We start from the raw sequence: 14,621 nt of genomic DNA, 5'->3' as shown, positions 1-14,621 counted from the left end.
TGTTACTTCGTTGGAGGCGTTTTTGGCGTCCTCACGAATTGGCACTGAACACGCTAGAATAAAAAACCCAGGCTCCAGAAGCAAGGCCATTTCACCAATTTTCAGGAAGACTTTTACTTTTCTACAAACACCAAGATTTCAATGTTTTAATTCGTGTTAATTTGGAGCGAGCCTATGGGGATTCCGATACTGCAAAATTCCGATGATTGGGCCTTGGCTTAAATTTGCTCAAAAGCCTTGCATTGGTGGTCCAGTTTCGGAAGGGCCTGGAATCGGAGGAAATCACTGGAAAGCGAGGCATATTATTGCAAGGAATCATTCATTGCAATAATATACCTCGCTTTCCAGTGATTTCTTCCAAAAATATTCGGAGTTCATATATTAGTAAAGTTGTTTTGATATCTAACATTTTGTCAATGAAACACAAAACAGGTTCTGCAGTCATTAAATGACCTTCACAAGTATCTGAGCTTACGGTGAGAGGTTTATTTGGGTTTTTACAGTATATTAAAATTCCAATTAAATTCAATTCGAATTCACAATTCTAATTCACCTTTTCTTAGTCTAATTTTCAGCTTCGTAATTCGTTAACTTAGTGGGCCACAATGTAAACTATAGGTCACAAGTAATAGGTCATTTCCGAATTACCCTTAGCCTCTTTCTCAAACCGAGTCTTGGTGCCTATCCTTTCATATGAAAATGAGATTTCATTCAAATGCAAACTTAACTTATTTTTATATGAATAGTTGTACACCAGGCCTCGCTTTGATAGAGAGGCTTAAGGCAACCCGGAAATTTGCTATTAGTTGTTGTTGTTGCTGTTGATGTTGTTGTTTTCTCTTTTTAACCAATAGAGTTTGCATCTAAATTAGCCTTTAGGGACTTTTGACCTCACAGTTAGATCACTAGCTCTCGACTCTGATAGTTGGAGAGGAACTTCAACCCCCGCCAGCTACCAGGAAGTAGAAACATTGAGACTGCAGTTTAGTTGATTGGCAATTAAAACTGAGTACTTAAAAGCATGCATCGTGAGCAAACTGACAAAACAACAACATAAATATGACTGATATTACAGACTGCATGGTTGTCTCTACAAACTATCATGTATAGTTATACCTACTTGGTTAAAAAAGAAAACAATATTATTCACCGTCCTTTCTTTCCCTTCCCATACAGGAAAACTTCTCACGACCCAACAGGAGACCAGATGACTGCATTTTGGAAAACTTTGGGATGTACGACTGCGACGCAATCATATTAAAACATAGCGCAATTAAAGTTCGGACGGTAGCTATTTTTCAAAACACTTTTTGCAGGGCTAATAACAAAACCAAAACATAGTTTGTAGGAGGTATAAGTCTCCATTCACTGCATTTCAGCCTCGCTATCAGTTTGCATTTTAAAACACATGAGAATATCTAAGTTATCTAACTTGTGAGTAATATAAGAGCACAAAGTAACACGATAATACATGAATGAGAATGAGGTTGCGCTCAATTTTCATTATATTCTAAGCAATCCAAGCTGAAACAAAAACTCCTCTTTGCTAGCAAAATTCTCTGGTGCCAATCTCATCTGGTTGTTGATGCCAGCAAAAACACGTTTGTCATTTCCACCAACGACATAAGTCCTTGTTTGGAGGTGATCATAATCTGTATGTCTTCTTGTTGGATACAATTCAGTATCGAGTGTTCTGAATGATTTTATTTCTTTCTGGAATGTGTCTATAAGATCCTCTATTTTGCCAAGGTTAAAGTCGTCGTTCTTTTCATTTTGGGTCGAGAAGGTAACGTCTATCGGATGGCTGAAATCAAAAATTGTTTCATATTTGAGGAGCGTACTGCCATTGTCCTCAACAGGTCTGCCATCGAACGGGCAATCCTCCTTTTCGACATTTTCAAAATCTTTTCTTTGCTTCAGATTCCGAAGTTCTTGTTCCTGTTTCGCAAGTTTTGCTTTAAGATCAAGGATTTTACTTTGCCGAATGTTATAACCATGAAGAGAAGAAACAAAAGTGTCTTTGAAGTTTTCGCTAACTGTCGTAGCTGGACATTTAAGTTCCGTTTTACTAGCGAAAGAAATGGTAATGTTTTTCTCATCACTTTGTTTTGACAGGATGCTGCTGTCTTGAATCTTTTCCTGACCTTGCTTTTTGCTGCTGTTGCATTTCTCGTCGGTGCTTATATCCTCGCTGTTTGCATTTGCATCTTCGAGAGCACTGCAGCATTCAACCTGCAAACTTTTGTCCATTTTGGTTCCATCCCTTATGAGTTCGCCTTCAAGTTCATGTTGGTTATTTTCTTTGACGGTACTTAAATTGCCCATGAGGTGCCTCCTTTTGTTTCTCCTGAGGCCAAATATGGCTCTTCGTTTTCTCTTCCTCCTTTTGCCTCGGGCATTAATGTCAGAACATATCTGCTCCGGCACATCCTTCTTGTTCACAATGACCATGGCCTCCCTATCGCACGTTTCTTCCTCCTTTGCATCTTGAAACTCACAGCCACCGTTCATTTCAATGGCGCGCGGGTTTTCTTCCGTCAAACTGCCAATTTTGTTCACATTCTGGCCGGCTTCAATATCAATGTAATCAAGTATATCAACACACTGACTTGTTTGGAAATTGTCATCTTGCATAAATTTCTTATCGTAATCAACAAGATTTCGTTTCTCCTGAAGGTTCTCCGCCCTTCTGGTGAAGGAGTGACCAGGGATCGCACTCTGTTTGGATACAACATTTTCTGACGATCTTCTACAAACAGGCTCGGCAATTAATCCGTCTGGTGTCAACCGAACTGCCACATTGTCTCGAAAATATTTAGCCGGCAATGAGGGATTTAAGCTGAAAACGTCAACGATTCTCGGAAATGTTCCGGGGTCAATTTCCTTTTGTCTTGCTGCAAGATTCAATCTCTCTTTCTTTTGATAAGCCACGGGTAAAGCAGAGGGCCGAAGAGGGTGGTCATTTCCAAACTGAGTATTTTCCACCGGGTTTGGTATGTTACAGTCAGTTTGGAAAGTTTTGATTGGAACTACCGGCTGACTGGGGTATCGAAGTTTGATGTCCTTTTCGATTATTTGCTGATATCTTTTAGCGACCTCTAGCCACAGGTGATCATTACTGGTCCTGCGTCAGATCAAATTACAAAAGAAAAATTGTAATGATATCAAACATATAAAACGAGGGTCTATATGTAAAGAAGAAGTTACTCACACCAAAATAGCCAGCCGGGAAAAACTGCTGACATTGGACTGAAATGATTATTTCTTAATACCTCGCAGTAATAACTCGATCAAAAGCTTTCGTCGAAAACGAGTTGAACTTCGCTGAGAAATAATGTCAATGAAGACAACCCGAAAGCAAACGCCTAGAGTTTCGTCTGTAGCTGAGGTTTTGACATATTGTATAACATTATTTCTAACAGCGAAGGAAATGTATACGCTGGCCAAAGACCCCTGAATGAGTGACTGACGTAGGTTTGGGCCGAATTCATCCGGCTTAGACACATTTTCTGTTAAATCGATAAGTTTAGTACTTTCACTAGGTATTGTTTATAACATTTAGTTCATCTCTACTAATACCTTTGAAAAGTCTGACTTTTTTGATGACTTGTGAATTACTAAACTACGCGACCACATACGACGATGACTAACCAAACCCGACAAAGCCGCAAACTTGTTCAAACCATATTCCTTTTTCACAAGGACAGACAACTGGAAACCAGGGTCATGACCTGATACAATGTTGATGTAAATCTCCTGAGTGGAACGAAACCACAAAATGTAAACCTCGTAATGAGACGCTATCATCAGTCATGCGAAATAACACTGAGAAAACGTCTACTGACACGTACCTTTATGGCACCTTAAGGACTTATTTCTGAGAGTACACCGATAATTGGATACGATTAACTGTTCTTTACCAAATACCGAACTCAGAGACCGTATTGATGTTATTTATGTTTTCTAGTGGCGTCATGCAGCAAAGCATGACGCAGGAATAAATTCAATAATGACAATATCGAAAGTGAACGTATATTGTAAGCTTTCAGTTCACGTTTAGTTATGAGCCAGCGCATCTGAGCCGCGACACAACTCAGGCTCGTGTTTGACGTGTTTCTATTTTCCTGGACTCGGTGTATATTGACCTTAACATATTTTGTATGTCAAAGCAATGTTTTGCGAGGATTCTATAATATCGCTGCTTCGCATGAAAGCCAAACGTTTATATAGTGTGGTCATTGTGACATATATTCGTCTTATCTTGTTCACTAACTGCAAGCTATTCTTGGTAACCTTCGTTATACGAAGTGATTTCAACTGTCACTGAGCAAACAAAATGCCCGCTGAATTTCATGCTAAGATTTCTCGCCAGCCCTAATCCATTGACATTATTCTTTACTTGATTATCACTGTAGGTCATTTGTTTCTCTTACCTGTTAACTGTTAACCCAGAACTGAAGGAAGACTGCTGCTCAATCATGGTGCTTCGAGAAATGCTGCTGCTAGTAGATTCGGCCCGCCATTGAGTCGGCGGATTCATACTAGTGGCGATGCTTATCTCGTGAGGTGGCGCGGGTGTCTGTCATGTTTTCGTGGAGTTACATAACAAAGCAACTTTGATGCCAGACCTATTTTTAGCAGATATGAACTTTGTGCCCTGTGCAATTGAAATAACTCTTGTCACAACGGACAACCACGAGACTGGGATTTCCTCCCAGGTTTCCTGTAATACGTCCGCCATGTATTATTTTAAAACCTGTTTGGAATCCGTGACAAACGCTCATCTGACTGTTACTAACTGCATGAAGCAGGCGAGTCGCGTGCAGTGTAAACAAAGTAACGAAACAACAAGTGTGAAGTCAGCTCTCTGCATAAACCGTGCACGGTCATCAAGCGCCAGAAACTTAAATAATATCTGTATTACAAAATCTAAAAACGGGGGCGTAGCTAGGGGGGTCCTGGGATGCCCGTGACCTCCCCTTTTGTAAGCCTTTTTTAAGCAAACAACCTACAACAGGTGGCGTAAACGACATGACAATCTGACGTGCACCCTCACTTTTACACAGTGTGACCCCCCCGCCCCTCCCCCTTTGAAATATCCTGGCTACGTCCCTGAAAAATACCAAAACACATGTGGTTCGTAATCAAAAAACATGAACAGAGAAAAAAAGATTTTCCAGGTGTGCGCTTCAACAAGAGTTTTTACATATAGCTGGTTTTCACATGACGTCACTAAAATTCGAACTCCAAAACTATTGTTCTTCCTGAGATTTTACTTAAATGATGTATAAGAGCTGCTGAAAACTAATATTCATAAAAATTTTCGCTCCGAATGGGTTCTTGGTTTTGTGATACACTACGCTTAAATTTCTAAGCTTGTGCGTGACGCGGCATTTACATGACGGCCTAGAGAGCTGTCATGATGGTTTAAAAAGTGACTTATTTAGGGGAACTTCGCTATCTCAACAGTTCGTGTCTTAGAAAAAGTACTATTTTAATGTTTTAGAGTTCCTCGAGGGATAAATTCACGCTTTTGTCGCAAAACTCAGTGACAGATGTTTCTATTGTTTTCCGGCCGCCATATTGGTGCCCGTAGGGATGGCACCAGCATGGCGTCTCCGTACAAATCTCTATAAATTTGGGTAAAAAATTTCTCTGCATATCTCGCATAAGAAAAGTTGCTGTGACCAGAATTTTGGCGAGAGTCTTTGCATATTTACCTTCTTTCATTTCCCAGATTCTGGACTTTATCTATTGACCGGTTTTGATTTTTATTTTGATCTATTTTGAATTGCGTGACAATGAAAACCAGCAATTGTTATTCTAAAACCAAGCAATAACCTACACCCTTGGTCACAAGGGTTGGGAAAATTAATTCTATACCCAAATTTGCCGCTCCCCACCCCTGTGCAATATTGACAAAACACTTTGATCTCACACAAGTTTGCATTTTACCATTTTCCAACATTGAAAGGGGGAATGGGGGGTGCTGACACTTATTCTACAGGTATTACGGTTATGATTTCATGTTTTTGGCATTTTCCAACACAATTTTTCTATGGTTGTAGCTCAACCTGAATAATAATGTATGACTGAGTCGGTACAAAACGTGGAACCCTCCATCTGGACCCCCCCCCCCCCCCCTCTCTGGACCCCTCCTCCTGGACCCACTAACCCCTTCTAAACCCCTATCTGGACCCCATTCTAAACCTTTATTTTTCGTCCAGAAAATATGGCCCGTATTATTTTATTGCCAAGCGCATTCTCAGTGTTCTGTTCTATGAAAAGTCTAATCATAACTAGTGTAATTTCGAAAGTGATGCAAAAGTTTTTAGAGCGGTTTTCAAGTGTTGTAAAACCAAGACCAGACTTATCACTTTGGTCAATCACAAAGGACATAGGCAATCCAGTGGACCAAACAATACTTGAAGGAAGTACTGTAGCTGGCGCGAAGCAGGAGAAGACATGTGTGAATAAGTGGTACACGTTTTTGCCAATCGCTTAGCATATGTAGAGTTAAACACGAAACCAAAGAAAATGTGAGTTGCAATTATATTACATTTCGTGAACTACATATAAGCTCTTGGGAGGCGCGGTGACCTCGTCGTTAGTTCGCTCAGCGCCGGATCTACTAGCAGTCCAGCGCGGAGCGCGGGCCTTTACTCTCACAGCGCCTCTCTGCACCCAGGTTTATAAATAAGTATTGGTGAATTTAATTCTGGGGGTACCCCTGCGATGGACTGACATCCCATCAAGGGGGGAGTAGACTGAATTACTCCTTGTCGGCTCATGCTACAAAGAAGCAGGAGAAAAACGCCGGCCTGATGACTCATTCGGCTCGTACGCAGATTTTACTTTTAGATACAAGCTTAACGATTACCGTGAATTCACTTTAAACTGTGTAGTTATACTTTCCGCGAAATTCGTAATATTCCTGACATAACAGTGTGGGAATTTATTCATTCTTCACATTTTCCTTCACTGATTTAGTAAACGTCATTATCGCATACTTAAATGTTAGTTATTTAAATCAGAGGCCCATATTTTCTAAAAGAATAAAGGAGGGTCTGGAAGAGGTCTAGAGGGGGTCCAGAGTGAGTTCAGAGTGGGTCCAAAGGAGGTCCAGAGGGGGTCTAATCGGAGTCCAGAGGTGGTCCAGAAGGGGCTCCAGAGGAAGGATTTAGATGGGAGGTTCACTTATTGCACCGATCCCGTTAACGTGTCAGAAAAGTATTTTAGTATCGCTATACCACAGTCTGGCCTGATTTTCCCATGCATGTCACCTGATGAATGAATCATGTTGTGCAACAGAAATCTTTTATACATGGCTTGGTTTCCAAGTCATCTTGAGTGTGAGAAACGCGAACCATCATCCTTCCACTCGTTAAATAATTATTGTCAAAGAAGGTGATATCGTTTTGCCTCTGATCTTTCTTTTTGACATATGTGAGTGGCCAATAGCCGTAATCATGCACTCTACCATGGGCTTAGCTGTATTGCCAAAAACATTTATTTGAGCGCGCGTTAGGCAAAATCCAAAAGAGAGCTTAAGCAAACCGCACTTAATTAAGCATACCACGCTTGATCAGCAACGACATGACAACGAGAAGTTAGCAAAAGGTTTTATGGACAGAACAATGGCCGGGCTTTGCACGTGAGTTATGTATCTTCCTACCTTTCTTGGCCTTCCTCTGAAAACCATCAACGCGAAATGTCCATATTCTGTGTATTTTGGCGCGGGTTACTTGGGAAAACGTGTTTCAATTTTGAATAGCGGCATGGAATGTTACGTATTTACAGTGTGCACGTGTACTGTCGTGAAATGTAATAATGTCGTGAATTGTAATACCTGTCGTGAATTGTAATTACACTTGTCGTGTATTGTAATACCCGTCGTGAAATGTAATAACAAGTGTCGTGAATTGTAATAACATACCCGTCGTAAATTGTAATAACACGCTGTCGTAAAATGTAATAATCCGAGCTGTCGTAAATTGTAATAACACTCTGTCGTGTTTTGTAATAACCTGTGAAGTAGAAGGATTTCATTTCATTGTCATTTTCTATATTCAAAATTCATAATATTGAAATGGCCTTGTAATGGACATCTTCGTAAAAAGATTTACGCTAAAAAAAAATATTGGCATAGTTGAGATTTCGTCGGACACTAGCTATTTTTAGTCAGCCAATGTCCGATGACCGACCGTTTGCAGCACTGACGTTATCAGGAACGTGTCTAACGGAAAAGAAAATGGTTTATTTGCGGCTAAAAGGACAATTTAATGAGGTCATTACGATGTCATCAAAAGATATCGATGAATTCCTAAGGTTGTAGTGGTCAGAGCCTGGATGTCTTTTGTAGAACACTGAACATTCTTGTGTTAACGCACAAGTTCGATTTTTTAAATCATAGTTTTTGTTAAAACATCAATAGTATAATAACATTGGTTTATTTGGCGAGATAGAACTTTAAAACATTTGCTTAAACTGGACTAAAATTGTAATTGCTATGTATTCTTGGTTGTCTTGAGTGCTAAGTGCTATAATCATTACGTGTTCCGATCACCTGTTATCATAAAAGTAATGGTATGTAAGAGATAGCATTTATGGTTTGAATAAAAGTAAATTGCTGTGCAACACTCCCGTTTTTCTTTTTACCTCCCAACCATGAATATATGATATTGTGCTGACATTTCACCGTTAAAATATCAAATGAAAAAAACTGTACTAGGTCGAAAGCTGTTAAAAATTATTGCCACACGTTTTCGACCGATTGATCATCTTCAGAGTAACTAATCTGCGTGAACCAAGTATTTTCTTTAAACTTGCTGGTGACATAAGGCCATTTCCCAATCGCAGTTTACATTTCTTTATTGAATGCATAACAGTATCGATAAACAGCATTGCAATTCTCATAAAACCATCATCATCATCATCATCATCATCATCCTCATCCTCACTGTCGTCATCACCATCACCACCGTCATCAATTTGTATAGGAAATAGCACGGTTTCTAGGGGTATTTGGGATAAATACCGCGAGTGATATTTCAAAATTCACCAAAATATCACGAGCCGCCGCGGCGAGTGATATTTGGGGAGTTTTGAAATATCACGAGCCGGTATTTATCCCAAATACCCCGAAAAAACCGTGCTATTTTTTGTTTATACTACAAGGCAAAGAAATTTCGCATTTCATATTACACATATTTTTATTTAGTCACGCGCAGTTGATTGGCTTTACAATAACATGTGATTAAACATGTGATCGCCGAAACATCACACACATCACACAACTGTGATGAAACTGTACTCTAATGTCTGTAAATCTCAGTTCTAAAGAGTGAAAGTTTTAAACAGGCTTATCAGTCAAAGTTTAACAATCATCTGCAATCGATTCTGCCTGTGGAACACTGCACCTCGGCTCGGGAAACTTCTGGCTAAGCCGGTAGTTGATGGTCACTTAACAGCCGTGGAAATTGTTGATTGTCGTCAACCGCTCTTCATTCATCATCAGCGTGTTTTCCACAGCAGTGGATAGGCCAACATTCCGAAGAGAACGGCGTTGGTTGGACGTGCTTGCCTGACCGTCAGAGCTTATGATTGAGGAAATCAGCCGTTGTTCATTTTCATCGCCTTCCTCGTAGTCGGCTAAAGAGCACTCGTTTGTATGGCCAGTGACGCCAATAATTGCGGAGCGAGGGTGGTTGGCAGCTTTGAGTTTCTTCAGCAGCGTTTTGTGTGCACTGTGGTTTGTGAGCCGTTTACCTTAAATCTTGCCCTGAACAGCCGTAGATTTCATGAAGGAATTAATGCAGTGGATCCCCATTCTCTGTCGCTTATACCACATTCAGACTTAAGGCGCTCAATCACCGTGAGGTAAAATGGCCCACTGCTTTTCATTTCCTCGGGTCTGTGTGACAGGAACGTCTTTAGAAGCTTGACTGGACATCTTGGCCCACCAGTTGCGAACATTTTCGGCTGAGCCACTCTTCTTTTTTTTGCGAAGGCCGCCCTGACGCGTTTTAGTGGGATTTTCTTCGTACGTGATGTATTCGACGCCATTGTCGTCTTTGCTGAATGAAAAATCTTCGACATACATGTCGTGGTGTTCCTGACAGCCTCGTAATCCGAAATGCTGCGTCAAAAGAAACCACATTGTGGCTATTAGGGACTTCGGAGACTGGCTGCCAAGGAGCCCTTTGGACCACAACAGCTCTTCATCTTCAGTGGTTAGTGCCTTTGATGCACGGGGACGTTTGCCGTAGCCCTGTTCACGGAGGAAGCGAGCTTTCCCTTCGAGTACTTTGCGACTGTTGACAAACTCTCTGTCCTTGGCAATGGAAATGCTGCTGCCTGCTTCCTTTAAATGACGGTACAGGGACGCTATCATTACCCGCAAACTGTCTGGCTCGTAGTCTGAACCATCCTTCTTTCTCACCTCGGCGAAAAACTTCTGAAGCTTCTCGTCAAGTTCCTTGGATTCGTGGCTTACAATATTTGGACTGTATACTTTTTCTTCAGCCCATGTAGTCCAAACAGTGACCCAGGTCTTAGTGCTTTTCTTTGTGTTCGAATTTTCTGCATTTTCCTTCAACTGTTGTAGTTCTTTCGCGTCACAATCGGGAAATCTATCCGCCATTGTTTTAAAATTAGAAACAATAATTTTTCAGTTACCATGGAAACTGGCTGTAATTTTTACATGTAAGTATTTCAAATTTGGCTTAAATACTACTGATCTTAGCCAATCACATTTCAGAAATTTCTCAGCCTGTAGTATAATAACCGTTGTTTGTTGAAAAGACTAAACACGCTTTTTGAAAAACTGCTCGTTCTCAGGTTCACGACCTATTACAAAATACGACAGGGTGTTGTTACAATTTACGACAGCTCGGATTATTATACCTCACGACAGCATGTTATTACAATTTACGACAGGTGCGTTATTACAATTCACGACACTTGTTATTACATTTCACAACAGGTATTACAATACACGACAAGTGTAATTACAATTCACGACAGGTATTACAATTCACGACATTATTACATTTCACGACAGTACACACGTGAGCATAACAGTTTTAGACCAATAGACGCACTGAACAAAGGTTATTGCGAATTTCGCCCATTCATTTTTTACCAGGCTTCGTATTCAGTTTTCAAGCTCCCTGCTTGGTAACCACATTTATTGAAGACTTTTAATTTTAGATTCACGTTTATCGCAGACGGCGAACGGCTAAGGGTCACAAGACCAGAGCCAGACGTCACGTTTGAGGTTTTCGACTCGCGTTTTGGACTTCAAGAGATACGTTTTCACATACAAGCCATTTACCTCAAGCTTTATTGCATTGAATTTTATTTTTATGCCACGTACAAATGCTGAAATTGAATAAAGTGGCTCTTTTTCTACAAATTGGTTACAACTTTTAAGCAAATAAGAAATTACCTAGCCTTTTGTTGATGTTTGTAGAAAGGCACTGACCCTAAGTGGAAATCCAAGTGGCGGCGGCTTAAGTTGAAAGTGTGTCTGTTATGATCGACGCTTTATTTCTTTAGAAAGCTACACATGCTAGAAAACGTACTGTTATGTATAATTTTTTTGGCGTAATTTTGACAATTTCCAATGCATTGACAGGATGATTTCTATTTGCTACAATTTACTCAAATCTAAATAGACCAATGTCCCAACGGCAAACATCTAACTTCAAACCGCAGTTACACGTTCGGCGGTGAACGTGAATCTAAAGGTCTCTGTTGTCGAACTGTCAAGCGCACGAGACTACTAAAGACCCAAAGAGTAGAGGACACAGCTACTGAATTCTACACCGTGTAACAACAAGCGAAAGGTTATTTCTAGCTTAACACATTTTTTTCGCAGTAATCTGCCATATGCCGGGATTTTTAGCTCAATTTTCCACTTAAGGCATCGCTGCAGGAAAGAAATGTTACGCGCACGAGACCACTGAAAGGTACAATGGGTAAGGAGAACCATACAGGTGCTGAATTCTGTGACGTATAACAACGAATGGTACATAGATTCTGGCACAATCTTTTCTTTTTGCGGCCTCCTACCAACTGGAATTTAGCTCAACTTTCCAAAACCTTAAAGATGATTTCCAGTCCGTACTGCGCACTCTCGAGAGTTTTTTTGCGTTCTTTGTTTTGTTTCATGTAAGATATCGCAAAATGTAAACATTTCGCAACTACTCACATGAAGTAAATTCAAGGTTTCAAAACAACCGCCGTTATGGATGCGAAGCGATCGAGGCTTTATGCTTCGTTCTTTCTCATATCACTTGATGAAACAACTTCGCAGCTGTAAAAATCAAGGACGCTGTTGGAAAAAGAATTTGAAAGCCCTCAAAGATAAGGTATGTGGTTCGTAACGAATACATCGATTCACATTCCATCGAGTGAGATTCATCATGTTTAGAAACATTAGAGTGCTGAGACTACGCAGTACGGACTGGAAATATTCTTTAATGTCAAGCAAAATAAAAAGCAGCTACAACAAGAGAGGATAACGATATTTACTGTTCACAATAATTGACATCAAACTGTTTTTGTTACTCAAATTTGCCAAGCATGGTAAGTTTTGTGGTGAGAGGCAGTGGACTGAAATACTCATGGTACGACCAAAACGAGCCTGATATGACGCCTAAACGTGCCGAAGAGGTACCATTAAGAGGCCCATTTTAACAAGCAATTTTGGTAAAACTATTGTAGCGATTTCAACTATGATTGTTGCCACGCCTTACTTACGACGAAGACAACACCATATTTGTTTACAAGACTGATGATTCATGCGCTGATGCGAAACCTCTGTTCATTTTATGACGTTTCATAAAAATAGGTCCACTTGTGTGGGCGTAACGACCTTTTTGCTTTTTTGAATTTTACAGGTAAACGTAATTAAACTGGGCTGCTCATTAGAAACGGGCTTCTTTATCGGGATAAGGTGCTGTTCCATCCCCTTCTTCCTCGCGTTTTTTGCCGCCACCCGATCCCTATCCCTTCCCCGTTTACGTCTGCACTGCAGGCTATATTTGTTAGTGTGTTTAGACAATAGGTAGTCTGCTTACGCGAGTCCGTTAGCGTCGCTATTACGTCACTCTGTACCGATAGAGTTGTCGCAGTATTACGCCTTTTTTTTGAAGCGAAATATCCATGAAGGTCTTTGGTTTATTACATGCGAAATAAAAATATCGTGCTACATAAAATCCCTTGGTACTGATTTCATCCGAGTAGCTCTAAGAATAATATGTAGTAAATATTAATGTGCTATAAATAAGACGACGTTTTGAGGGGAAGGGTAAACCCACAATGCTTATTTATTGCCTGTTTTACCCATGAGAGCCTAAGATAAGAGTAAGGGGATATTCATGGATTTAATTTGCTGGAGAAGGGGTTGGCAGGAGAAAGGCGGAGTCATACCGAAAGATGCGCATTTGACCTGGAAATTATCAGATGATGTTGTTATAGTTTTGCGTTTTGATTGTCATGGTAGGGCTTTGAGTGAGATGCTGTTAGCTTTGTGTGTTTTCCTCTTTGTGTAAAGAAAACCAGATGCTGAAAGCCCGAACCTGCGAAAGATGAATTGACCCGCCTTGTCGACCTTATTAAAGCACTTATCCTTGTCAACTCTATTTAACACTTTTCAAAGGCCAACTTTTTAAACTCATTTTAACAGACAACGACATTTGTGCAATCACAGTTGGGGTAATTTTTGAAATCCAATGTGTTGTGGTAGAACGATATCATGGCAAGTGTTTTGCCTCTAAGTTTGTTGAAACAAAAGCTAGTTATTCTGGAAGCCACTCACAAGTAATATTTGTGGCGCGTGTCCAGTTCAGGCATGCTCTAATTCGCAGAAAATGGCGGTCGGATCAATGACATCAAAAAATGTACGGCTTAGATTTTCCTCCACATCATTTGTTTGTTTACCTTATAAGCAATGGAATATACACATTTTAGACCATCATTTTTGTAAACCAAAGCATCGCTTCAGTCCACATTTTGTATTGTGTAGTAACTTGTTTCGATTTTGGCAGATAAAACATGTGTAAATAAAACATTGCTAGCATCATATTCCAGAACTGATCCTTACGATAAGGCATCCTTTGCCTTCACGAGATGGTTTTGAAAGCCGATCCTTGACCGGTTCAACCGAGATTCACATACTAACTTTTAATGCCGAAAAAAAAACCCAAGTACAAGTACAATGTAAGTGCAAGGCAGTCCATTTCAGTTTCTGAAAGTTTCTGACAATCTCTGATAATCCCTGACAATATGTCTTACTTTGTAGTCCTTTGTAAACTCCTGTTATGAACACCTGAAGGCGGAATAATAAAAGAAATCTATCAATAAAAAGTCCATACAACTGCAATCAACATTTTCAAAGCCTACATGAAATTAGTAAGCTGTATTTTGGATAAATGCAAACAGACATGCAATTAAGCGCAAGCTTAAATAAGAAGTTACGAAGGATACGAAGACAGATTTTCGCTACATGCAAACAGATATAGTACCGCATCTCAACACAAGCTATAAAAGAAACAAAACCTACCTTGGCAACTGAAAGTTGGGAAAATTTGAAATGAAGTCTCTCGAAACCGATA

General features: G+C 40.1%; 1 protein-coding gene and 1 pseudogene across 1 annotated transcript; both read right to left on the bottom strand.

Annotated features, from left to right (window-relative positions):
- Positions 1–466: 466 nt before the first annotated feature.
- LOC110047669 (uncharacterized) lies at positions 467–4,763 on the bottom strand. Its single transcript, XM_020753428.2, has 2 exons — positions 4,434–4,763; positions 467–3,124 (listed from the first exon to the last, which is right to left on the bottom strand). The coding sequence occupies exons 1-2, from the start codon at positions 4,538–4,540 to the stop codon at positions 1,504–1,506; spliced, it is 1,728 nt and encodes a 575-aa protein (XP_020609087.2). The 5' UTR covers positions 4,541–4,763; the 3' UTR covers positions 467–1,503.
- Positions 4,764–8,221: 3,458 nt separating this feature from the next.
- On the bottom strand, positions 8,222–14,403 carry LOC149102768 (uncharacterized protein KIAA1958-like; annotated as a pseudogene).
- Between the last annotated feature and the right edge of the window lie 218 nt (positions 14,404–14,621).

Source organism: Orbicella faveolata, unplaced genomic scaffold (genome assembly GCF_042242905.1).
Source record: "Orbicella faveolata isolate gen_17 unplaced genomic scaffold, um_ofav_v1 contig_35, whole genome shotgun sequence".
NCBI lineage: Eukaryota > Metazoa > Cnidaria > Anthozoa > Scleractinia > Merulinidae > Orbicella > Orbicella faveolata.
The sequence above is the reverse complement of the archived record's forward strand: the minus strand, read 5'-3'. Positions and strand labels throughout refer to the sequence as shown.

Excerpts from the sequence above, each read along its gene's own strand:
- LOC110047669 (XM_020753428.2), bottom strand. The coding sequence starts at position 4,540 with ATGAATCCGCCGACTCAATGGCGGGCCGAATCTACTAGCAGCAGCATT. Across the intron at positions 3,125-4,433 it reads TCTGGGTTAACAGTTAACAG|GACCAGTAATGATCACCTGT; the intron begins GTAAGAGAAACA and ends GATCTGACGCAG.